Source organism: Nilaparvata lugens, chromosome 4 (assembly GCF_014356525.2).
Source record: "Nilaparvata lugens isolate BPH chromosome 4, ASM1435652v1, whole genome shotgun sequence".
NCBI classification, from domain to species: Eukaryota; Metazoa; Arthropoda; class Insecta; order Hemiptera; family Delphacidae; genus Nilaparvata; species Nilaparvata lugens.
The window spans coordinates 57,527,151-57,554,505 of NC_052507.1; the positions used below are offsets into that span (position 1 = coordinate 57,527,151).

The 27,355-nt window shown below is 32.5% G+C and overlaps 1 protein-coding gene across 3 annotated transcripts in view; it reads right to left on the reverse strand.

The window, feature by feature from the left end:
- The window catches only part of LOC111050305, a 45,679-nt gene that overhangs the window by 12,834 nt on the left and 5,490 nt on the right, over positions 1–27,355 (reverse strand). Inside the window, exons 4-8 of one of the 3 annotated variants that reach the window (XM_039425959.1) lie at positions 20,973–21,050; positions 18,282–18,425; positions 16,992–17,055; positions 9,173–9,265; positions 7,390–7,619 (exon numbers count right to left, since the gene is read on the reverse strand). In XM_039425959.1, the coding sequence (XP_039281893.1) occupies positions 7,492–7,619; positions 9,173–9,265; positions 16,992–17,055; positions 18,282–18,425; positions 20,973–21,050 (507 nt within the window). In that variant the 3' untranslated portion in view covers positions 7,390–7,491. Of the gene's footprint in view, positions 1–2,157; positions 7,620–9,172; positions 9,266–16,991; positions 17,056–18,281; positions 18,426–20,972; positions 21,051–27,355 lie in introns of those variants that run through there. The other 2 variants (XM_039425957.1, XM_039425958.1) reach the window with 2 other exon arrangements.

Consider the following 27,355-nt stretch of genomic DNA (forward strand, 5'->3'; position numbering starts at 1 on the left):
ACAGCTCAGTGTTCCTATTTAAACAGTGTAGGTCACATGAATTCAAATCTGTCTCGAACTGGTGAATCACAACAAGGTAATATCATCCATTTGATAAAATTATCATATAGGCCTATATTGATTTAATATCATCAAAGTGATTGATTTCAGTGAGAGAAAAACAATAAATTGCAGGTCATTCATTTGAGATGTAACTTGGAAAGTAAAAAAATTGTATTCTTGCAGGTAAAGATGTAGGTAAAGAGAAAAAGTCATTCGTGAGTCAAAAGTCAACACTGAAGGTAATATATTTTATAAATCAACCCAAATAGTCATTGAACAGATCAAGGGTGTGCAGGAGTTTGTGCCTCCCGCGATTTGGACTATAAAATTAAATCCTATATTGAATCTCTGTCTGGTGTTCAGTAGAATTCATACACATGCTCATAAATTTGAGATTACACAACACCGAGGGTTCAGTGAAGGATTTTATACCTGTGTGAGGCATTTAAATAAAAGCAACCCCACATAATTTGGCGAAACAAAACATGCATGATAGAAATCATGTAAGCAAATATGTAAGCACGATGTGCCTTCACCAATTATGTAAGCAGGCTGAGGAACGGCGTGAGAAGCCACCACCAAATATGTAAGGGGGGAAATAACTATGATAACTTTTGTGAGGGGAAAAACTATTATAACAAAAAAAGAACAGAATAACTATAACTTTAATTAATGAATCTATAACATATATACATTTGAACAAAACAAGATTAATTTTATTATAAAAACAATATTTGATATGAATTAATGGGGAAAACACTCGCTTGCAGCTAATGATGATTCAATCTGTGTGGCTATGAAAATTTAAGAACAATGATTCAGTAGTCACCTACCTTTTTGAAATGACTTCCAACTTTGGCAAAAAAACCAAAGTTGTTGGTCGTACGCAGACGACATTGATATCATTGGAAGATCAGTGAATGATATAAAGGAAGCCTTTAAAAATATTAAAAATGCAGCCTTGCAAATGGGTCCCCGCATAAATGAAAACAAAACAAAGGTCATGGTCACATCAACTAACCACAACATCGGGGAGAGGTTTCAGATAGATGATAACTGTTTTGAGGTTGAAGGAGATTTTGTATACCTGGGCTCCCTCGTCGATGGTAAAAACGAAACAACAAAGAAGGTGGAAAGGAGAATTCTCCTGTCCAGCAGGTGCTTCTATGGTCTCTCCAAGTATATAAAAAACAAAGTGCTGAGTAGAGCCACAAAGTTTAAAATATATCGCTCGCTAATCCAGCCAGTACTCATGTATGGCAATGAAACATGGACACTGTCCAAAAAAGACGAGAGCCAGCTCAAAGTTTTTGAGAGAGTTTTGGGGCAGATGAGACATACCCACCAGCAGAGGAGACTCGTATGCTGTACTCTGGTGGAAGGGAGGCTCGGACCAGGAAGGCCTGTTGGTGGGCGCTGGATGGACGGTGTTTACAGGGACGCACAAGTGATGATTGCAGCCACCGGTTGGAAAGCGAGGGCGGAAGACAGAGACGAATCGAGGCGAATACTGGAGGAGGTTGACCTGTAGCGGGTTGTAGCGCCACCGATGATGATGTTGAAAGATGAAGAATTATTTCACAACAAAACTTAGAAAGTTTCACATCGAGAGATATTATCTATTGCTCTGTGTTGAAACGGAGATCACTTCAAAAGAACTCTTCCTTTTAGAAATGAAAAAACCCCTTGGAGAAATAGAATAATGGATGTTCTATAATAGGCTATGAAAGAATACCTAGCTATCCATATTGCATTCAATTCACCAACAATTTGTTCTATAAAATTTGACGTTTAGTCGAATTACTTTTTCTCATCTCAGCAACTTATTATTCAACCTGACTATTCATTGATATTTTTAATTGAACCAAATGACAGTCAAACTTCAAGATTGGATATAAGTACAGTACTCTGCTTTAGAAAATTCGTTAAAGATTGACTCCGGATTATGGTTGGAAGTTTTACCAGCTTTTTCCAAAGAATGTTTATATAACTTGTGTTATGTGTATAATATATTCTGAATGAAAAATATATCAATTAACATAATTATTTACAGGATTTCTGCATCACTGAATAGATGAATTCAAAAATACATGGATAAATAATGAAAACACACAGTTTGGACGAACCATTTATTCAACATTTTGGAAATAATTTTCCTTACAAACAGAATGCAATAGAACTAACAAATGATTACTTTGTATCCGACCAGCAGATAAAAATACAATAATGACTAGTATAATCTTGACTACCGATAAATTAGGATGCATGATACATTTTTTCAAGTAGTATAGCTAAATATACACGGAAATATACTGAATATAGTATCTTAGTACTTTCTATTTAGTCAAACACTACAACTTGTATGGAACTTTGAAATATATCCAATATATTTTAGTTTTATCAATTTTTGTAATCTAAGATATTAAATATCATAAACATAAATTTTATGACTGTGTAGGATTTCACCTCAGATGACATTGAATGAAATAATAAAATTTTATTGAATAAAAATTTCAGAAACAGTGAATCTAATACTTGTCTGGAATAATTTGTAATACATATTTTTTTGGAATCTGAATTCTACAACTAATTATTAATTTCTTGAAGAACTCAAAAAACTTCTTGATAAAAATATAATTCGGTAATTAAAAATCATTTACCCTGAAGGAAAGTTAGGAATTCAATAGAAAAGAATGAATCCTTCGTAACTACTTTATTGAAAATGGGTTGAGTTCTTGTATATTTCTTGAAATTGGGGCAAAAAAACAATAATGAGAAATCTGGTTTTTTTCCAGTAAATTGAATGTGAATCTATAATGAGAAACTTACTGTGTCTCAAATTTATAGTGAAGTGGATTACAAAAATATTCTACTTTTATTTAAGATCTGTATAATAATATTGAATGTAATAGATAGATAGACGTATTAATGATACGAGAAACGACACGTTTTTTATAGTACCTATTTATGTATAGGTGATGACAGTAGTAGATTATCTATCTTAGCAAATTTCTAATGGAAAAAATTGATTTGTGCGATCTGAGTTGAGAACGTGGAAAAGATGAGTCATTACTTGAACTACTTAGAGGAAAAAAAGGTTTGATAAAATAATCACTTATTAAGAGATCAATCATTGAGGTAAGTAATTCAATAGAGTGAAGCATTCTTAATTCTATTCGTTTCTGTTCATTACAGTCAATATTATTGCACTTACAATAATTGATATTTCAATAAAAAATAGAAGCTAGTCAAGACTATAGAAAAAGCACGTGAAGTAAGCAAGCTAAAGTGTTCAATATTATCACATTAAAAAATAACAATTCATGTCAGGCAACGAATATAAAACTTTTATAAAATGTATGAAATTATAAAACGTTGATACAAACTATATAATAGGTTGATTTACACATATCATAATATATTACACTAGCTAATATAACAATATTTGAATTCTATTTTTATTTAAATGGCAACCAACTAATAGATTTTTATCTGATATAGTTATTTCTTTCCATTATTATTATTTGTTGTAGTTTATAGTTTTATTTATTGTTTTGTTTTAATCTACTAATCACCTGAATTTCGTATAGTTTTTTGTTTATTCCATAGTATTATAATACTTCTACAGCCAAAATAGTATAATAACATCTTGAAACCACGTACAACAACATATATTGTTTATTCTACCTATTTTAAGTTTAGAATGTTTTGTGTACTGAACTAATACAAAAATACGATTAATTTATAATAGATTTATAGTGAAATAAGTTTGTCTATCCAATACTTACACATACACACACATTATATATTTGGTCCTGCCAAATTTCTAATATACATAACATTAACAATACTGTGTATTTCGAAATAAATTTTTTCAATTTTTTTTAACGCTCAACTCAAAAACAGCTATTTTTCTAAAATATATATCTATAATAATCAGAAACATGCAAACTATTACACATATAGAAGGCAGACTATGTTTCATATTTTTTATAATTATTCAACATTTAACATTATTTCTGTATCATTTACAAAATATTTTAGTGTTCACATGTTAACAGTTGCAGTTATGAATAGGATTCAGTAATAGAACCTCTCTAATTTTAATAAGTAGTTACAAAAATTGAGTGTTCATCAATAAAGGTGAATATATCCTGCATCATTCACATGCTTTTGTAACTCAATTTTAAAATTAGGGATGCTTTATTAATGGACTCAGTATAATGTTTTAATAAAATCTCATCATATTGATGAGATGTTAACTTCAACTAATAATTTAAAATTGGAAATGAATCAGCTATATTGATTTGTAAAAATAATGCAGATAATATAATATCTCGAATAAATTGAATGTTAAAATAGAAACTGGGATTTGGTGGAATTTTAGATGCATAAATGTGTAACTATGAATAATAAATGATTTTTTCAAAATAAATTAAAAAAAGAAACACGTACAAGTTAAGTAAAAGTGATTGAGTAGAAGAGTCTTCAAAGTAACTCTTGAGTACGAGTTAGATGTGAAGTGATAAATATATTATATTTGCCAATAAAAAACTGTGGATAAAATGAAGAAAGAATATGATTTGTGCGTATGTGGTGAGTGAATTCTGGTTGGAAATGTCAGACCTAGCGGCTGATCGAACCCAGTGCAAAGAAGAAATCCCAGACAAAATCACTCATCAGATATCTTGCGTTTTTAACAAGACAATGAATATTCTTGGATATTCTTGTTATCTAAAAGCCATAAGTTGAAGTGAAAATGAAAGAGCTATAATTCAAATACAGTGACAGTTTCAAGCTAGAAGAATTGATTTTTTCTAATCAAAGCAGGAAAAATTATGATAAAGTAAGTTATTACTAGACTACTGATAAGAAAAAACACAATTTTCTACAAGTATAGGCAATTAATTGATTGTAGCCTGCATAACATAAATTAATAGTGATAATCTGAGTTGATGTAATTTGAAGTCTTCAACAATGATTTATATAGTTTTAGAGTTTGATATATGTCTGTCAATAGGAATGTTTTCTTTTCTATATAAAATAGGCTACATATTATTATCCAAGCAGATAATTCTTCAGTTTTATCTAATCTATGATTTCGTTTTGAAGAGAGTTATACAATTACCTCAATTATAGGTAAATAATGATCACAAGATGAAATGTAATAGTAAATGAAGAAAAAATAGAAGTTTAAGGAAAAATATAACGAATAATATAATCAAGTTTAACTTAAGAATAAAATGGAATATGCATTTGGTAAATTTGAAGTTTTAAAAAGCTCGTAAATCGATTTCAATGACAAAGAATTTAGGTAAAATGAGTTTTTTCAGGAACATCCAAAAATTACTTTTTGTGTAGTTGAGACAATTTCTTCTTATTTTATCTAAACATGGATTTGTGCTAATAAGAATGGAATATCCAAGAGCACTGGAGCAACGAAATAAGGACATCATAGGGCAACTATAGACTACCTTATTTGGGATTGATTGTTTTATTCAAAAAAGCAATGACTAAGATCTTCGTTGTGGTTTGACAATTTACAGAAATAAAAATCTACTAGAAGTACAATTAACAAGTACAAGCTTAAAGGAATTTAAATAGTAGCTTAATTACAATAGCTGGTTTACAAATATATAATTTTCTTCAAAGACAACCTTTATCATAATGTATATAAAATATTCGAGCCGATTTATCAAGTAACAATAAAATTGAACTATATATTATTATTATAGAGAATAAATTTCATGACCAAAACAACAATTTTCATAATTTAATCAGATTAGATGCATCTATGTATCATATCAATCTAGAACGACCAAGATTTTATTATTTAAAATAGAACTACTATATTTTCATTGGATAGGTATTTCTTAAGTTTTGCTAGTTTTAATTGATCGACAGCTTCTTAACTTTCTCTTTTCACTTACTTCACTTCTCTCTTATTCATGAATTATCGAATAAATTTTGAATTTACACTATTCTAGTAACTCATACAAGTATTTATCTTCAATTACTCACACAATAATGTCGTAACTTGAATACGAAAATAAGTAAAAACTCAACATATATAATTTGTATAACTGGTAACTTGGTAGGAATGTGTAGAGAATTAAAGTTATGTTTAGAATCCTTCATAAAACCCATCTCTCTCAACAGAGGAATATTACAATGTAACTTATAATAGGATAACTCAAGAGTGAAGTAGGTAACTAATACAATATATTTATGTTCTTTTATAATGTAGAACATCAATCACATCTCATTCAAGGCCGTATTTATAAACGCGTTTGAGAACTATCCTAGCAAAAGACGTTTTGGTGAACTGATCAGAGCTATTCTTTTGAATCCACTTCAAACAGTTCACATTGGTTATGAATAACATCAATGCTCACCATTCATCCAATGATGTGAGTCTCAAGTAAGTGAATCTCAATCTAGTTGGTTTGACGATTCTGATTTTGGTTTCTATGGAAACAAAGCAAGCTTTGCTAAAACATTGTTTCATTTGGGCCCCATTACAAGTTTTATAGGTAAATCATAGGTTTATTCCGTTTGGATCTCGAATTAAAAGTTCACAATAGAATTATCATTATATTATTATTAATAATAATAATTAATATTATTTAACATATAAAAAAGGATTTATCAATTAAAAAGAATTTGAGAAACTTGGAAAATAAAGTAAATGATCATAGATATTTCATCAACTTCTATCAAAGATTTGATTCCCTATAAGAAAGACCCTTGTTAGACTATCAACTATTCGATAAAAGATCACCATCAAAGATATCTGACCAGATATATATAGGATACTGTAATCGTATCTGACTGAGTAATGGGGCACTTGAAAATGTTTATAATTACTGCCCCCACTTTCCTCCTAGCATCTTCCAAAAAACTCGCAATCATAGTAACTCATACAAGGTAAACTGTGAGATCAGCTTACTATTAGTAACTTACTAGTATAGTAAGTTCTAGTTCTAGTAACCAGTAAAATATAGTAACTTATCGATCACAGTAGTGACAAGATCATGAATCATTTAATCATCTTCCAAATAACTCGCCATCATAGTAACTTATTCCAGCCAAATCAAGCGTTCCAGATTATGACAATAACTTACTAAGAATAGAAACTTCACAGTTCACAATCATTATGACATAATTATAATGAATCATCCTATATTAAGATTCAATTTAAACTGTCAGCAATCCTTATAGATAACAATAAAAGCTTTTCATTGAAATAATGCTGACAGTTTAAAGTGAATTTCACAGTAGCATTTGCCATACCTAATACACAATCTTAGTAACTCATATGCGACCCAGCTAACGATAGTAACTTACCAAGTATAGTAACTCCATCGTTTAATGAATGGGATGTAGTGAGTGGTGTAATTTATGAATGGAATGTAGTAGATGGTGTAGTAATGAATGAATGAGCGTGAGCTAGGTGACATTGGTGGGTGGCGTTTCCATGGCAACCAGACTTTGGCTGTCCTCAGCTCTGTTATGGAGACGACGCACATCTGAGAGAGAGCGCAAAGGTGTCGGGTTCAGTAGAGAGAATGCGCGCTCTAAAAAAACAAATCGCAAATTATTATCAGCATTATTGAATACACACAATGAAATAAAAAAACAACATATTGTTTTTTACACTGGAATGTTTCATTTTAACAAAGCCCAGGGTTTTGATGCTGAAGGCATCATCACGGTTAAAGGTTGAGATAAAAACATGGGTTGGTTTGTGAAAATTAAAAATTTCCAGTAGAAAAGACAAAATATTGTGTTTCTATTTCATCACGGATACATTGTGTTCCTACAATATTTCCCAATACAATGCTGAATTCACATCAAGTTTTGTAACACAACTGAACCATACAAATACGTTATAAAGTCTTTTAGAACTTATTTACCAAAATACCTCGATGGATAATGTTGTTGGAAGCTTTCAACAGTTTCAATCGGACGTTTGAGCGTTACATGATAACTTTACTGTCTGATTGAAAGTATGTAGGTCTGATACAGTTTGACCAAATTTGTGATTTTTTCATAGATAATGTTAAAACATAAATATTGGCGTTCTTAGATTATTGGAGGTTGAGATTTTCTCAAGCAAGCCCTTGTGACTGAATATTATTAATAATTCAAAGTGACAATGATTTCTATTATCGCATTGTCACATTGAATAAATTTAGTCAGTTTGGTTTATGAGATAGTCTCAATCACATACAATTTGGTAACGCGGATATTTGAACAACTGTAAGCTCAACCATCAGCCGATTTTATTCGGTGTTTATCATTATATTGTAGACGGTTAGCCTACTAGCCTTCGTAATATCAATTTATTTTTATAGATTAAAACAAGAAGATGCCAAACTTGTTTGAATAAGCTAATCAAGGCTATTTTGACATTATGTTTCAGCCAGTATCACAATATTAATCTTGACTACTTTTACAGTGAGATTGACTTCCAACTATTAGCATTCCATATGAATATCATCAACGCTTCCCATTGAATAAATACTGACAGTTGGTGGCGAATTTCACTAAAGCGACCTTACACGTGTACGCTAATCATACTAGTAAATCATTCTTGCATCATGCTGTCATTAAAGCTTTCAAAAATTCGAACAGATTGCCGATAATAGAGACAGTGACACATAAAACTTTGAAAAATTGCTGCTCTGATGTCCTTGCTCCTCCGTTACATTAGTTCTTATCTCTCTTCGAAAACATAAACCCCCCCCCTTTCCTCCTTCCAAGATAGTACGATCAGTGCTTTATTTTAGTCAAATCCACTTCAAACTGACAGCATTCCTCATAAATAGCTTCAATGCATCCCATTTAACCCAATGCTGACAGTTTGAAGTGGATATCACATTAGCAGGGATCTGACACATGATATTCAAGAATTAGGGACAAGCCTCATGAAGCGTTTTTTCAGGCGACAAAACGATTAGCCAATCGGAGAGCTTCCTGCCCTGCCGACTCTGAAAACGCGTTCATGTCACTTGGCCCTTATTGTGACACGGGAACAGCTGTTGAAAGTATTATTGTACTGTTGAAATGTATAAACAATATGAGAATCTTAATTTAATTCAAGTGCTTCTGAAATAGTTTTTCCTACCTTTGCAATCGCTGTTCGATCTCTGGTGCGGGCGAGGGGGGAGGGGAAGTCGCGGTGAAGACATTGAGCTTGTCGATCCTCTGATCGGCTCTTCTAAAAAATCAGAATATTATTTTTAAAAAATACCTACTTGAAAGTAGGAAATTTTTTTCTATGTATTTAAACACGACATGAAGTCAAATATTAAGTAAATACATCGCAGCACGGAATTGATCAAGAAACCATCACCTAGGAAAATTTGTGATAATAAGATTCAAATTGATAAATAGTGCTCGTATTACATTGAATCGCCAGTCAAACACGAGAGAGCTGCCATTGGCGGCCGTGTGTAAAGTACGCTGGGACTCCAATTAGGATTGGAGACCGGGCTGGTGACCAGAGTGAGTCATCAGCCGACCGCAAAAATATGTTGTTTTGGGGCGTATTTCTAGTGTGATGGAGGCAATTAGAACTAATGCCCGGCGAATCGCTCGGACACTTGGGTGTACCACTGGTGGACTACTCAGATGGAAGAGTATGTACGACATTGTCATTCATTCCCTCATTATCACCTGGGCTTGAAATACTCGTGAAGAGTTGTCTTTGTAAATAAATAACTAGATACAATTTAATGATTGATAGTTATAATCAAGGGCATCCTCTGCCGTTATCCACATTTGTATTATTCAAATTTGTCAAGAGTTTTACAAATTGTACGTAGGCTACCTTATTTAGATCATAATTCAGAAACATAACAGACAATGGATAATACAAAAATTGAATACAGAGAACATCTATAAAAATTTCAGCTCAATTTGATACAATACTTGTAAATTTAACAGTAAATCATGAATGAGTTTTCGGTGATATCTTATTGACGGAAACATTGAATACTCTTATTGATTAGGCATTGAGGATGTGTGGACGCAGGGAGCGGTCAGCGGTTTTTGGAGGATATAGATCTATACCCTTCTAAGATCACTGGAACTCTAAACGTCTGACCGCTTTCTATGTTTATACATCTTGAAATATGATACGATGGACTGATAATTGAGCTGATTAAATACATGGTTGATTATGAAGGGTGGCCACGTAAGCCAAATACTCTGAATATGATTCATGAGTGGTCAAATCGCTTCCCAGTGGTTCGGAATTCACCTAAAATTGTAGTTTCACTCATCTCTCATAATCATCTGCCTTCGCACAAGCCTAAGGCTCTTGCGGCATCAGACTCAGCAAAAACGTGGAATTGGTTTAAAAATCCAAGTGCGCTCCACACGTGAGTACTAGTTTTAAAAACTTTTATTCAAAAAACTTGACTGTAGTGTCGTTAAAAATAGTTCAAAAAATAAAAAAGTGAGTTACCGTAATCTAGTTTATTGAACTATTCGAAAGGAACAACTACTTAGTTTATTAGTCAGGCGATTATCTGACATTCAAAATACCTCAACAAATGAGTTATTCTACAAATGATCTACTCAAGAGACTATTCATCAATACGGTATTTCATAATAAGATTGACAATAAGTGATCCAGAATTGATGATATTCAAGAAAATTTTACATTATCTCAGTTTAAATCAGAAATACAAACACAGAGCATAAAATGACTTACCATAACCAAAAACCTTCAAATCACAAGTTAGAACATTTGAGAAGGCGAGTTTTCCTTTTGATAAATAACAGTAATTAGTCACATAAAGCCTCGTCACAAAGCAAACGACGTCACAAAACATAGGAAACAAACTAGAAACAAAATGAGAATCAAATAAAAGTTTATCAACAAATATGAAATTAGAAAGAAGAGATAATGCTTTGTTAGTGATAACCAATAAAATGAAGAATGAAAATTAATATGTGTTAGAATATTTTTCAAATAGATTAGAAGCAGAATAGGATTGATTTATTAGTAATAAACGAATAGAGGCGTGAAAGAGATGAACAAGAGATGCTAAAAGAACATGATGAAAATGTGCAGGAGAGTGGACAATGATTTAACATAAGAAACAAGAAAATAATTGAACAATATGGAATAAGTGCATTAAATGTAATGTAAAACATTACTGACATGTTTAAAATTAGGAAAAACAAGGAACAAATAGTTACTGTAGAAGAAGTAAGAAAAAATGTTGCTTTCAAGTATTAAATTGATGCTAGTTATTAGTAGGAGTAGTAGAGAGCATTGAGCAAAAAAATACACAACAGGAAGTGAGACACAAACACAATGACAAAACATATAAAACAATAATATTGAAATTAAACATAACATTCACAAGAGATGAGATGATAATGAATAGCGCATTATTATAACTTCGCAGAATAATCAATTATTAGATAAATTAAACAAACTATAAGACAATATGAACATGAGAATTGAATGATAATAGGTATTCCCTGATGAATAATATGATAATATAGGCCTATACCAGTATTGAAACATGAACGTATGAATGAACGACTCCTCATATGAGTGATTATATAACAAATAATATTTTAGAATTAATGAGAATATTTGAAGATGGACAATATATATTTTTTCAATAAATAAAATGGAAAATTATAAAATTACCAATTGTTGCTGGAAACTCTCCACTGTGCCTTGAATCGTGTCTAGGTGATATTAACATCTGCAAAGGACTTTTTCTATTTAAGCTTTCCTGTAAGCAAAATAATTGCAGCAAATTTATAGAAAAAGCAGTGAATTCGCTACATGATTCAAACATAAATTATCAATAATTGAATCATGCATGGACATATATATGAATGAATAGGTTTCAAACAAGTACTGCTTGAGACAAAAAAAATTGATTTCATAAAAAAGTGTTTTAAGTGGTAAAACTCTCACACAGAGAATACTATAATATTCCAAAGCAGTATTTACAGTATCGCAATATAAATGATAGGTACGATTGTATCTTATGAGCTGAGAATATGTATAATCTAAGCATATGCTATCATGATTCCCAACAAAACCATCATCAACGCCATCACAGATAAAATTTTGAGAGATAATCATGAAGATGAAAACAAATTGAAGCAGGATGATAGTAGTGTTAAGTTACAAGATCAACTCATTCAAGTTTCTGACAATGTAGGCCTAGTTACTGTTGTTGAAAGGGTCAACCATAGTGAAAGTGTAGAATTGAGTAAAGAAGTAGGTAGGGAGTTGTCTTCATTGAAAGTCAACTATCAAGAAAGTACTATTGCTACATTGAAGGTTAAGAAAACAGTAAACAATCGAATGTTTCTATGGATCAGATTACTACATTGAAGGTTAGGAAAACTATAAATAAAATGATGATTACATGAGACAGGTTTCTGTGGAGGTTAGAAACAATGTGAACAAAATGAATGTTGCTTTGAGTCAAGTTGATGAGTTCAACTTTCAACTGAGAATTGAAAAGGTGTATGCAATGCATTCTCAAGTGAACATGACTAACTTTTGTAGGCAAAACGGCTTTGTTGAAACAAATGAACCCATGAACAATAAAATCATGTTCTTGAAGAAAACAAAACGCAAAGTCTCCATTGATGTGTTAGTATTCAAAGGTTGTTTCAAGTTGCTTACTTACAAGATGATGACTGTGAGTCACATGATGAAAGGGTATTCCCCAACACACAATGATTAGGAATCCTGTGTTATGCCGGGATTCAGAATAGCATAATCGCTACACAGTGTATGGTAAGAGTCCATAATTGTGTCTTTTTTCTTTCCTGTAGCCTATTTTCTTGGCCCTTAATCTCTTCAATTTTCGATTCTTTCCTGTCTTTGTGTAATATTCAGTAAATTTCTTCTATGAAGCATATCTTAACCAATCTTGTCCATAGTCATTTAAATTTGTATTTTTTCTGAAATAATATTAGAAGTTGAAATAGTAGCTTATTTTCCTAATCTTTAATTGTTGATAAAACTTAACTTTTCTAAAATCTATCCATTGTTGTGTAAATAATTGTTTGCTTGCGGTATATTTTTTCATCATGTATTACATATTTTAATCATGTCTATTTTTTTTCAGGTATCATATTAGGTAATTAGGTTTTTCAGAGCAATTATGTCCCATGTTCTCATCTTTCATTGCATATTGTGCCATAAGCCATATGTAATTAGGTTATAGTTTTCTTCTGGGCTTTTAACCCATTTTGCATTTTATTTTTTCTTTGCTGTCCAATACTTTGGATTTTTGGTAGACAAGTAGGTGTGATTTTTTTTAGAGGTGTGGCGTGAACCACATACGCTGGACTCGATTATCTGACCTACTTGTTTGCGATATAAAAACCTTATGACTGCAACAACAAATGTTTGTAAAACCTTTTGCATACTTTTGTTTTTGTGGTCCGATACTAGAGTCTGCTATGACATTGCCTTACAGACATCTAGGAACTATCCACCCAGTCACAATAGTCAACATATTTTTTTTCCTTCACCAGTTGTTTTTGTGGGAGTGATAGCTCACAATTATAACAAATTAGAGTCATACTTGGAATTTACAAAATTCCATAGTAGTATATTTTATTAAATATACTTCCTCATGAAAGTTCAGTACTGACATGTAGGATAGGCTCTAATTAATCTTTCTCTTCTTTGTATTGTTTTAGGGAATTTATTTACCCAGTTTTCTTTTTCTCTTGTTTGTATTTTTTAGGGAACTTATTTACCCAGTATTTCATCTTGATCATCTTTGTATCATAATCTTGAAATGTTTATACTTATTATACAGTCTTTAAATTTTAAATTATTTTAAAAAATAATTGGTTTAATTTAAAACGTTGTGTTATATTATCAATTGAAATGAGTTAAGGCTAAAATTTTTCTAAAGTGTTTTGTAATTGATATTTTTTTTCAAATTTTAAAACTGTTTGTTCTATAAATTTTGATATGATTGATTATCGTTTGAAATGGATGCTGGAGTGTATGTAGAATTTTTAGTGGGGTTTGTTGATTAGAATTTTGCTGGTATGTGATTGTTTTTTTGAGATGGCATTATTGCCTAAAGAAGGAATAACAGAGGTTATGACTTAGAGAGGCAGTAATGAGATAATATTTTTTGTGTTGATTACTTATGTTGATTGCCATAGATACAAAATAATGATTAATAATGTTGATTGCCATAGATGCAAAATGATGATTACTTATGAATATTGTTTGCCTTTGAAGCAAAATATTATTGATGTTTTGAATGGTTTCTTGTTTAATGATTGATAGTAAAGTTTTGTCATGAAATGTAGTTTGTGTTTAGAACATTGAAGAGTCGAAATAAACTATAGTATCCAACAAACGATGATTAACAATATTAAATAATTTGCTTTTTATACAATTTTTGAACAAAATTAAAACTAAATAATTTTGAAACCCTGAATGATAAATCATAAATGTGAAATGAACATGCTATAAATGAAATGTTATACTAAATGATAATGAAATGCAGATATATTATGAAATAATTGTGAATAGAAGACCAATTGTCTGAAATTATTGAAATATGTATTGAAATTATTTTTTTTGTTGTGATAATCTGATGTTTTTTACAATTTTGATAATGATACAGGGTGTTATGAAATTATATTTCTATTTTGAAGAATGGATTAAAATTTTGATATTTGAACAGTGAATAGATGAAAATGAATGATTTTTTTTTTAAATTTATCATTGATATGTCCATATTTCACAATTTATGTATTGCTGACTGTATAATAAGATGTTAACAAATTTCAATTTCATATATATTTAAAATTAATTTTATGTGTATTAGATTGTATGGATAGCCTAATCAAGTTTTTCTTCTTAGTTTATAAGCATTTTAAGATAACAGGTACAGCACAGACATTAACATTGAAATAGTTATCATGTGAATCTCGAAATCAGTAACAAGTGAACGCCATGAAGAGTGTTAAGAACATTTGGGTGATTTTCAAACTAGTGTGACATAACTACGCCAATATCTACGCTGCGGCCTACACCAATAAATACGCCAATGTCAACACCAATAACTACGCCAAAATCTACGCCGATGCCTGTGCTGATGCCAACGCGAATATCAATGCCGATGCCTGTGCTGATATCAATGCCTGCGCCAATGCCAAAATCTGCGCCAATGCTGCACCAATGCCAATAGCTACGCCAATGCCTGCGCCAATGCTGATGCCAACACCAAAATCAACGCCGATGCCTGTGCTGATATCAATGCCTGCGCCAATGCCAATAGCTACGTCAATGCTGCACCAATGCCAATAGCTACGCCAATGCCTGCGCCAATGCTGATGCCAACACCAAAATCAACGCCGATGCCTGTGCCAATGCCAATAGCTACGCCAATGCCAAAATCTGCGCCAATGCTAATGCCAATGCCTGCGCCAATGCCAATGCCTGCGCCAATGCCAATATCAACGCCGATGCCAAAGCCGACACCAAAGCATACACAAATAGCAATGCCAATGCTTATTGCTGACTCTGTATCTCAAACTTCAACACTACTGCATTACCTGGAGGTAATTGCCATCCATGTTCACATTCACAACTTTGAATTCAGAAGAACAGTCACAGTATCATGAAAGAATTGATTCAAAAAATCCTCTCCTAAATTATTCCTGTATGCAGAACTCTAAACCTTGAAAGCTGAAAATATCAAAAAACCAAACCTTACCTAAATTAATCCTCAACTAAATTAATCCTGTATGCAGCGTCTATCTCTTTTCCAAAAAACGAATTACATTGTCATTTCAAGCCTGAAATGTACATTGTATAATTACAAATATGATACAAAATTTATGTGACTCTGTATTGAATTTGGAATGCAGCTGTCTACTACAAACATGAAGCAATGCTAACTGAGATGTCACCTGTATCGAGTTTGGAATGCAGCCGTCTACTACAAACATGAAGCAATGCTAACTGAGATGTCACCTGTATCGAGTTTGATATGCATCAGTCGACTACAAGTATCAGCCCAACACTACCTGCATCCAGATCAGCCCAACACTAACGTCATCACACTGGAGTCACACTTAACTGAAAATCATACTGAGTGCCTTAACGGACTGTTTTCCAAAATGTGCATCAATAAAATCAACCGCGTCAATAGTGAAAGAAATGAACATTTTTTGATTTATTGAAATTTTATGTGAAAATTAAATGTAACAATTCATCAATTCATTTAAAAAAAAAAAAAAATAATAATAATAATAAATTTTTCATTCAACATACTAAATTTTTTTTATGCAATAAAAATTAAATTTTCTATCTATTAAATTTATGTGCAATTTCAAAAAACTATTCTTTACATATTAAACTTTCTGTTGAGATATTTTTCTTTAAATTATAAAGCTAAATCAAAAGTAATATTGATATTCTATATACTGTAGAAGAAGTAAGAAAAAATGTTGCTTTCAAGTATTAAATTGATGCTAGTTATTAGTAGGAGTAGTAGAGAGCATTGAGCAAAAAAATACACAACAGGAAGTGAGACACAAACACAATGACAAAACATATAAAACAATAATATTGAAATTAAACATAACATTCACAAGAGATGAGATGATAATGAATAGCGCATTATTATAACTTCGCAGAATAATCAATTATTAGATAAATTAAACAAACTATAAGACAATATGAACATGAGAATTGAATGATAATAGGTATTCCCTGATGAATAATATGATAATATAGGCCTATACCAGTATTGAAACATGAACGTATGAATGAACGACTCCTCATATGAGTGATTATATAACAAATAATATTTTAGAATTAATGAGAATATTTGAAGATGGATAATATATATTTTTTCAATAAATAAAATGGAAAATTATAAAATTACCAATTGTTGCTGGAAACTCTCCACTGTGCCTTGAATCGTGTCTAGGTGATATTAACATCTGCAAAGGACTTTTTCTATTTAAGCTTTCCTGTAAGCAAAATAATTGCAGCAAATTTATAGAAAAAGCAGTGAATTCGCTACATGATTCAAACATAAATTATCAATAATTGAATCATGCATGGACATATATATGAATGAATAGGTTTCAAACAAGTACTGCTTGAGACAAAAAAAATTGATTTCATAAAAAAGTGTTTTAAGTGGTAAAACTCTCACACAGAGAATACTATAATATTCCAAAGCAGTATTTACAGTATCGCAATATAAATGATAGGTACGATTGTATCTTATGAGCTGAGAATATGTATAATCTAAGCATATGCTATCATGATTCCCAACAAAACCATCATCAACGCCATCACAGATAAAATTTTGTGAAATACTCAGCATCTATAACTAGCTTCGACGTCACTTTTGTAACTACGGAATTACTTTTCAACTAGGTACAATCATCAGTCTGAGTCTATTTCAAGTTGATAATCATTCACAATGTCTGCAGTGATTTATGAATTGATGATATGAGATGGAATCCAATGAATTGATTGATCCATTAACTTGTTGTGGGTTTCCATTTATGGTTCGACACTACGGAAAAATATTTTTAGCGCTTATGAGAATGTTCACACTTTCGCGAACATGTGAACTCTCCCATAAGAGCCTGAAGTATTTTTTCGTAGTCGTCGAATAAACGAGAACACACCTTAAGCAAAAAAATGATGAAGATGAAAAGCATTGAATCTTACAAAATTGCTGATAATCTATAAGCGAATGCTTCTACTTGTACAATGTGATATTACACAAATTTGCTGACAATCTATCAGTTTGTCAATTGTTATATTATGATTGATCAAATGAATGAGTAATGATTAGGCCTAACTACTTGTGTATCATATCAATTGATACTACAGAGTAAAACAAGATCTTAACAGCTACTGCAACTTTCCTATAAGTATCGGCTGAATCTCAAATATTATGCGATTAGAAAGTGGATTTTAACATAAATCAACTATGAACTACGGAAGTTCTAGGTGAAATCTTGAATCTAGTTCTATTTAAAATTCTAACAGCTGAACAAAACTTTGTGATAACAGATACAACTATTGCTACAACTATCTGCTAATACTCTAATCGTATGTGATAGAAACATAAATTAATTAGGATTTCTATTGAAATGGAATTATGATATCGAAAATTCAGCACTCATATTTTGATAGAATAAGGAGACACAGAGAATAAGTTTGGGTAATAGGCTACCTGACTGGATGATTGATCCATATCTGGAAATCGAAACAATTTGAAATTGGGCGATCGTGGCCACGATGTGGGTGGTGGTGAACGAATCATGTGTTCGTGTACTTCTGGTAGTGAGAGAGGGTCTTCTAGGTCACCTCCGAATTCCTGCAAAACACAAAAAACAATCAATTTTTTCAAACGTTCATTATTAGTTAAATAATAGATAATATACCTCGTTATTCGAATATTCTCGGAAGATGAGGCCCAATGTTTTGAAACGCGTCCGAAACTCACAAAACAAGCCCGTGTAATAATTTAGCGATTGCAAAAATAGGATATTAAGAGCTTGTTCACATGACAGCGATTTACGCTCGGTTGTCGCTCGATTGGCAAATCGCTCGGTTTGTCAGCCTCGTACACCTGACAGCGATTCATGAGCGGTTTGCGCTCGGTTATGATAAATAATTAATACAACATCTATGTACACAATCTTTATCACTATATTACTCTAATATTACTGCTTCTTACATTATTTATATTACTGTGTGTAGAATATTATCATGCTGGTGTTATTTAAAAAAATTCAAATACACAATGAGATCATGTACTAGCCCTATACTATATAATAGACCTAGTATACCTAAGGCTGTTTTTGCTCCTGTGAACTGCTGCTCTCTGAAAAAATGTCTGTTATCTCCTGCCAAGCAGACCTTTTCAGAACTCTATTCCTGTTATCCGAGCACTCCATGTCCCAAATGCACTTTCTTTTCGCCACTTCATCGATAAACAATTCAGTGTCAAAGGATTCCAGGCCTACTTCCATATTTCTACTATGAACTACTTGAAACAAAACTGAACTATGATCTATACTATGAACTACTACTATGAACTATGATCCTTTACGAACTAACTCAAACTGAACTAGATGAACGAGCTTGTTCACATGACAGCGATTTACGCTCGGTTGGCAAATCGCTCGATTTGCCAGCCTCGTACACATGGCAGCGATTCATGAGCGGTTTGCGCTTGGTTAAGACTGTGTAAAGGCTGAAATTAAACTTGTATATCATCAAGCTATCAAAATGGAAAAGTTGTCTCAGAAAAACATTTTTTCCGATCATTACATACGATCGATACGAAACCGAGCGGTTCACATAGTGCACATTCTATTACAATTTCAGTTCAATTAAAATTTATTCTGTTACAATTTTCAGTTCAGTTAGTTAGTAAGTTCAGTTTAAGTTAGTTTGTAGAGGATCATATTTCATAGTAGGGTAAACTATCCCACGTTGGGACACCAAAATTCAAACAGCTATAACTTGGAAAAAATAAAAATCTTAATTTTTTAATTTTATATTGATTGTATTTGCTTACAGTTTCATGGCAACTGCATTGATTGTCAATTGATTTTTTTATTGCAGAAACAATTTTTTGGGAGTGTCCCAACCTGGGCTTCAGATCGGCCCACGATAGGACATCCCTTGCCCAGGTTGGACATTCAGTTAAAAATAAGCAATTTGTTATTTTAGGTAAATAATAAGTTATTTTTGGTCATTTTTAGTAAATTGAATAGCATTCTCAAAAATTGATATTTTCAGAAAATTTTTGATTTATTCAATCAACAATACCATGAAGAATTTATCTTTCAAATCTCATGGATTTATCTCTTACCATATTTGAAATGTTCTGTTCCAAAAATTTTAACTTTACGCGCTCATATCTCAAAAAGTAATGATCAGAAAAATGTTTTTCTGAGAAACCTTTTCTATTTTGATAGTTTGATAATATAAAAATCGAAAAACTTTCAAAAATATCACCAGTAGAAAGTTTAATTTCAGCCTTTGCACAGTCTTAACCGAGGGCAAACCGCTCATGAATCGCTGTCATGTGTATGAGGCTGGCATGTGAACAAGCTCTAAGAATGACAAAATTATCCAAACAGATAAAAACTCTAGAAGAAAATAGAAAGAATCTTTCGCTAATTTCAATCGAGAATCGGAAAACAGATCTTATTTTAGTAATACTTATTTTAAGTAAGACTCATCAGCGACGATCACTATAAAATAATTAAAACAACCTCTAACTTGGAGGGATATGCGGAGCAGAGAAATGAAGGGTGATGGAGAACCGGATCAGATTTTTACAGTGATGAATAGAAAGAAGCGCGGTTGCCAAGTTGATTATCAGACTCAGTCGACTCAGTGCTTTCAGATACGTATGCGTATCATGAGATGTTGAACACTCACAAAAGACTAAAGAATGCTGTACGATTTAGCACTGCAAAATCGCCGCCATTGTACACCCATTTTTCTCTGCTCCACATGTACCTCCAAGTCGGAGGTATTTTTAATTCGACTATAGAACGTTATGAAATTATGAAGAGCAAAATATAAATTCCTAATGTTCAATTTGTCTGAATCATTGAACTGGACTATGACAATAGAAACTTTATAAGTTTAGTAAAAAGCAGTTAAAAAGGATACCACAGAGTTGGAATATCTCTTCTATATTCTACACATCTCAACCTCAAGAAAATGTGTTATTTCAATCTTGACGAAATCTACCCGGAGAGTGCACGTCATAGGTTGATGACTGAATAACAACAGTAGTTAATTTATGCAGGCTATAGCATGAAAAGATTATTTTCCCCTTATTAGTAATCTAAGTAGACGTGTATACTATAAAATTTGATAAATTTGATTTATAATTTACCTGAGCCATCAAGTTGATATCATCAGATTCCGATTCTTCCAGACTGTCAGCTAAACTTTCTCTGCTGGCAAGAACTTGCTGGAAATATTAATCCACCTTCATTAAAAATTTTAATAATGAATAATATAATAATTACTTCCAATGAATGATTAAAAAAAATATTAATTAATCAATGTTAGGGGCGCATTATTTCGATCTGCATTTGTGATAAAGTCTAAACTTACTAAAATAGTTTCTATAAGAATGAATAAACAGAGTTACTCTTAATGATGGGTTCTTTTCTAAAGATTCATATCTACTGAAGTAATTATTATTCAAGATGATTTTTATACTTATGGGAAGAGAAGATTCAAAAGTATTCTTACAATAACTACCTTGAGCATCTTTCAAACTCATGAGCCACAACACGCAGCCAGCCAGGCGGGCAGTCGCTCGCTCCATCATTGTCTCAAACTAAGACAATAAACTTTGTCTTAAACTAGTAGTTATGTGAACATTAGACCTCATGCCGTTTTCTCATCCACAAGTATCTGATGTCACCTGTTTGAAATGTTCACAACCTCAGTTCACGTTTGAATTTGTATTTCATACTAGCTGGCCCGGCGATCTTAGTACCGCCAAATAGTTGATGCATCTCATGACAAACTTTAGCTGGATGCACACGTCAAAATCCATACGTAACCCATACTAACAATCCTCAAATCCAGACAATCCTATTATTTTTTATTAACCAAATAATCAGTTCAGCATACTCTTCCATGTGCGTGTACGATAAAATCATAACTAACAAATTAATTGATCACGCATATCATTAATCGACGTGTAGTTTAAGCTATGCTATCTTTTTGCATAAATCATATGTGCTCCCCCGTTCACTCCTTTCACTTACTCAAAACATGCAGGAGATTTAAAACTCTTATAAAAAAATCTAATGCGTAACCTTGGAAAATAGCTGGAAAATTAATTGCTTCACAAACTTTTTAAATAATTGGTGAGTGACGATGAACCCTGATGTCGGAATTATAAGTGGAAAATCGAGGGTTTAGATAGAAATCAATGGTACAAAATTGATTACTTTTATCAGTAATAACTTCAAATACCAAATTTTATTAAAAACTTGCAGGTAACTCGTGCTCCGCAACGGTCCAAATAAAAACTTGACCTACTGAGATCTTGAAGAATTGAAAATAGGCCTATTACCATCCTCGGTAAATTAAGTATTGAAAAAGATCGATTGATAATAAGTCTGAATAAGTGGCTAATAACTGAAATATGTAATAACTGTAATTAGTGTAAATGTAACTGAATGAGTAACTGATATTTGAATAAGTAACTGGCTTCTGGGGATTTTAATGGATTTCATTTATATAGATAATTATCCAACTCTAAAATAAATAATTTAGTAAAAATCAATTAATTCTAAACACCGAAGACAGCACAATTATTCGAAACAAAGCAATGTCTTCAACCTCAGGCCAAACTGCTGGATGGTTACACACAGAACAGTCATTTTGTTTTTAATCGGGGCGTTTAGAATAAAATACATTGGTGGTTATGAAGCAGCACACACTCTCGTCTACTATCTATCGACGGCTGTTGGATGACGCAATGATTATAACAGCTGATTTTTATTTCTGTGTGTGGCCAGCTCACAAATATCTTCTCCCATAAGGATTACATGTAAACTTTGAAGGATAGTAGGAAAGAGTCCTGAAGTCGGATTATGAATTTGATAGGCCATAAACCTGGTCCGGAACATAACGAACACAACCAAAAAAAAAAAAAAAAAAAAATCATCAAATTCGGTGCACACATAAAAAAGTTATTGAACGTCAAAATTTGAGGCTCGATTTTTATTCATATAGATGATGATAATAATTTATTCATCCAGTTCCATGATAATCTTTCCATCTGTTGAAAATATTTCTCGAATATTTAAAAATTGATTTTTCTTCAATCAATAATACTAGTAGTTCTGTGAACAGTAGACCTCGCGCTCAGTAAGTTACATTGACCTGCTGTTATGTTTCCTCAAAAAAATTTATCAATTTAAAATGTCTAGAAAAATCCTTAATAAACATAGAGCTTTCTGTCCTATCGTACCGTGACGTGTTGTCCCGGAATGTGAGTGTGAGCGCTATTATCAAGTCTGGCTGCAACTGTCTACAACGTTGATGGAAAGATACATTTTCAAGATGTTCGATGTTCATGAACGGGTAGTATTAATTATAGTCCACTAAACAGCTGATTTATGATGAATAATTCTATGGTCTGATTTTTACTCTGATATTGGCGTATGAAGGAGGCTTCTTTTTCCTTTTATACTAGTAGTTCTGTGAACAGTAGACCTCACGCAGTATTCTCATCCACAAGTACCTGATTGAAACTATAGACCTTATGGAAATACAGCAATAGACTGGCTTCTCCACACATACATCTGTGTAATCACTTGTCAGCTCATTCATGATGAATAATTCTATAGTCTGATTTTTACTCTAATATTGGCGTATGAAGGAGGCTCCTTTTTCCTTTTATATTATCCTTAAAAAGCAAAATTTCCAAAAACCTTGTATATACGTCGACGCGCAATTAAAAAAAAGGAACATACCTGTCAAATTTCATGGAAATCTATTACCGCGTTTCGCCGTAAATGCGCAACATATAAACATTTAAACATTCAAACATTTAAACATTAAGAGAAATGCCAAACCGTCGACTTGAATCTTAGACCTCACTTCGCTCGGTCAATTATCCTTGAAATGCAAAATTTCCAAAAACCTTGTATATACGTCGACGCGCAATTTAAAAAGGAATATACCTGTCAAATTTCATGAAAACCTATTACCGCGTTTCGCCGTAAATGCTCAACATATAAGCATTATAAACATTAAGGGCCGGTTTCCGAGCTCGGGATTTAGCTAAGTCCTAGACTTTAAACAGCTGAAGTCAGAAAATTGGTTTTCGGGGCGTAGTCGCAGTCATTGTCATAGTCACGTTTGAATTAAATTTCGAAAAAAACTAGAAAATTGAGCACAAAATAAAATAAAGAGTAAATAGTGTAAAGTTTCAGCTATTTTGAATTATTTAGGAATGTCTAATTTCGTCAAGGAAAAACGTTACCAATTATAGAAATGCGAAAATAAAAACAACGACTACTGTTATAAAAAAGCTGCGACTACGCCCCGTTTTGGAAAGCCAATTTTCTGACTCCAGCTGTTTAAAGTCTAGGACTTTATCCCGAGCTCGGAAACCGGCCCTAAGAGAAATGCCAAACCGTCGACTTGAATCTTAGACTTCACTTCGCTCGGTCAATTATAATTTCTTCAGCATTATTTAGTTCATTTCATTATTTTTAATCAACTATAAAATTAGTTTTTTTTCAAATGTGAGAATATTGATGCTGATGGGCACGCATAATAATACCATGACTGCAAAACATAATATTGAAACCAAAGACCTTAAAGAAGCATACCTCTTTTAGGCTGGTTACAGAGCTTGCCCGACCGTCAGTGCGTATGTACCATCCTGACCGTACGCATCGATGAATCAGTTTTACACATTCAGAGCTCGAGCGACCGTCAGTGCGTATGTACCATCCTGACCGTACGCATCGATGAATCAGTTTTACACATTCAGAGCTCGCCCGACCGTCAGTGCGTATGTACCATCCTGACCGTACGCATCGATGAATCAGTTTTACACATTCAGAGCTCGCCCGACCGTCAGTGCGTATGTACCATCCTGACCGTACGCATCGATGAATCAGTTTTACACATTCAGAGCTCGACCGACCGTCAGTGCGTATGTACCATCCTGACCGTACGCATCGATGAATCAGTTTTACACATTCAGAGCTCGACCGACCGTCAGTGCGTATGTCATAGTAAAGTAGTATTTTAAATTTGAGTAGGATCCCCAATCACACCTATCATGAAATAACTTTTGCGTTTGAGATATTAAGCCGTTCTCGGACTTTTCACCCATCCTGTATACATCATTGAGTTAGAGATTAAGATACATTCTTTAACTAGCTACCTCGGAATGCCCATCAGAAATTTGATGAGTTATTTTGAGCTTGTATCACCATTGGGAATACTCTTGCAGTCACTTTAAGCTACGGATCAAATAAATGTAGATAATATTAATAATATATGATTTTTCCACTAACAAATTTAGAAATGACTGAAGAAATGTATGGAAAAACTCTGAATACAAGAAATAATATGACACTATTAATTGAATTACTTCATTATGCTATTCAATTCAGTATCAGCTGATTGTCGGGCAGAGGTATCAGCACATTGGTTATGTTGCCATCGGGCTACTGATCAGTACATCTCTGAAAGCTTCTATTTAGTCCAGTCAATATAGACATAAAAAAGGAAGTGTGCTTGCAATTTATATTGCACTTTTGATTTTTCAATATATTATTTGGGTACCTAGGAGAAGTCCATAACCAATTTCTTCATGCAAAATTTCCTTGTGCTAGATACAGAGTGGCCCAAAAACCTCGTATTTTCGGCTCATTTTCCAGTTTTCAGCTATTTCTGCCAAATCTCGTAATCGGACAGAAAAATTTGTTCTCGCCTTTTCTCTAGATTATAAAATTCTGAATAGAATGAGATCATTTGGAACTCTCTATCTCCAATGAGTACTGAGTTATGATTTTTAAAAAATTAGTGGAATTAGAAGAAAAAATCTATTTTGATGAATTTTAGTTTTTGATCAACAATATCTTCCGATTTTTACCAATTAGATGTATAATTCAAAATCCCTCTGGGCGTATTTTTGTGCTCTACAATCTGAGATCTGGTAGAGCGTTCTATCTTATATAGATTTCCAGGTACACCTGACAACAATGCTCCTTATATTGTGAAAAACACCTAATTTTCAGCTTCAACCATCATCTCCAACTACATTGTCCTCACATTGATATTTCGCACAATGACATAAGTTCATGAGATTATGTTCTATAAGAATCACCCGTTAGAAGCACTTCATTTCAGTATTTCATAGTGGAGAGGCGCGCTTAAGGACACCTCAAGGATCAAAATTTCAAACACTTTTAACTTTTGACACAATGCTCAGATTTCATCGTACTACACTTCATTCTTCTCGGCTCATCAAGGCGGTCCAAAATCATGCATCATAAGTCAAATTCGGTCGAGAAATGGAAAATTTCTTACTGAAAATTAACATGCTTTCCCTGGCTCTTTTGTAATTCAATTACTCAATGCGAATCTGATAAATCGATCATTGAATAAGGAATTACAAACGTGAAAACATTAATTAAAGTATAGGCCTAATATTATTTCTCTCAAAATCTTTGATATCTTGTCTGTGTAGCCTACTGTATATTAGGCCTACATAGAATCAGGAGAACATCTTGCCGGTTCAACATCTTTAATCCTTTAGGTGAGCACTCTTAATTCAGGAAAAAATGATATACACATATCCACATACTTCTACATCCTCATACTCATACTTCCACATCTCCTACGGTTTATACATGAAACGTTTACAATATTTATCATTAATTTTTTTTTTACAAATTCATCACTTTTGAACTCCTAGATCTTCCAGAATGCTCGATAATGTAAATAAGGGCATATCGGTTTGGAGATAGAGAACTCTCATTTGATACTACGAGAAGGGATATTCGTTAGAAGGAATGAATAGATTTAATTTGGCAACATTTGAAAAGATGAATTGCTTCAAGGGTTTTTTACTGGAGGTTTTTTATTCAAAGTTTTAATATACCAACAATTATAAAGTAGAAAAAGGTACTGAATGTAGTCTATTTCTCCTAGTAATACTTTGAATGATAATATAGGCATATAATTTTTCAATCACTGTTTTATAATCATAATAATTAGGCTTGGCTTGAATATTTTAATATTTATCTTGAGCTTTCTCGTTATTTATTACGTTGTACACATTTGAGCTGTTTCCTTTGTTTAATGTGATATTCTTCTGCAAACTCAACCAATATCTATACTTTAAAAACTGATTCTAATACCAATCTCAATGCAGAAGACATATGAAGGAAAAGCTAATATCAATTTGATGAAAATGAAATCAAGAGCGGTTGCAGAGAATAAAGGTTGTTAGTGCAGGGCACTCCATCAGAGGGAGAATGTGCATGATCAATGAATGAAGATGGTAAGCGCACCACTTTCCTTCCTTATGATATTATACTATGATATTTGATGACTTTGTTCGTTATAAACAATCAATTGGATTGATCAACAATTAAATTTCAATTGAATTTTCGATAAAGAACTTTGTATTCATAATTATTTCTACTCAGTGACCAAGGCACAATCTAGAAACATAATTTTTATCACATATACATCACTCACACTCTATGTGGTAAGAAGCCC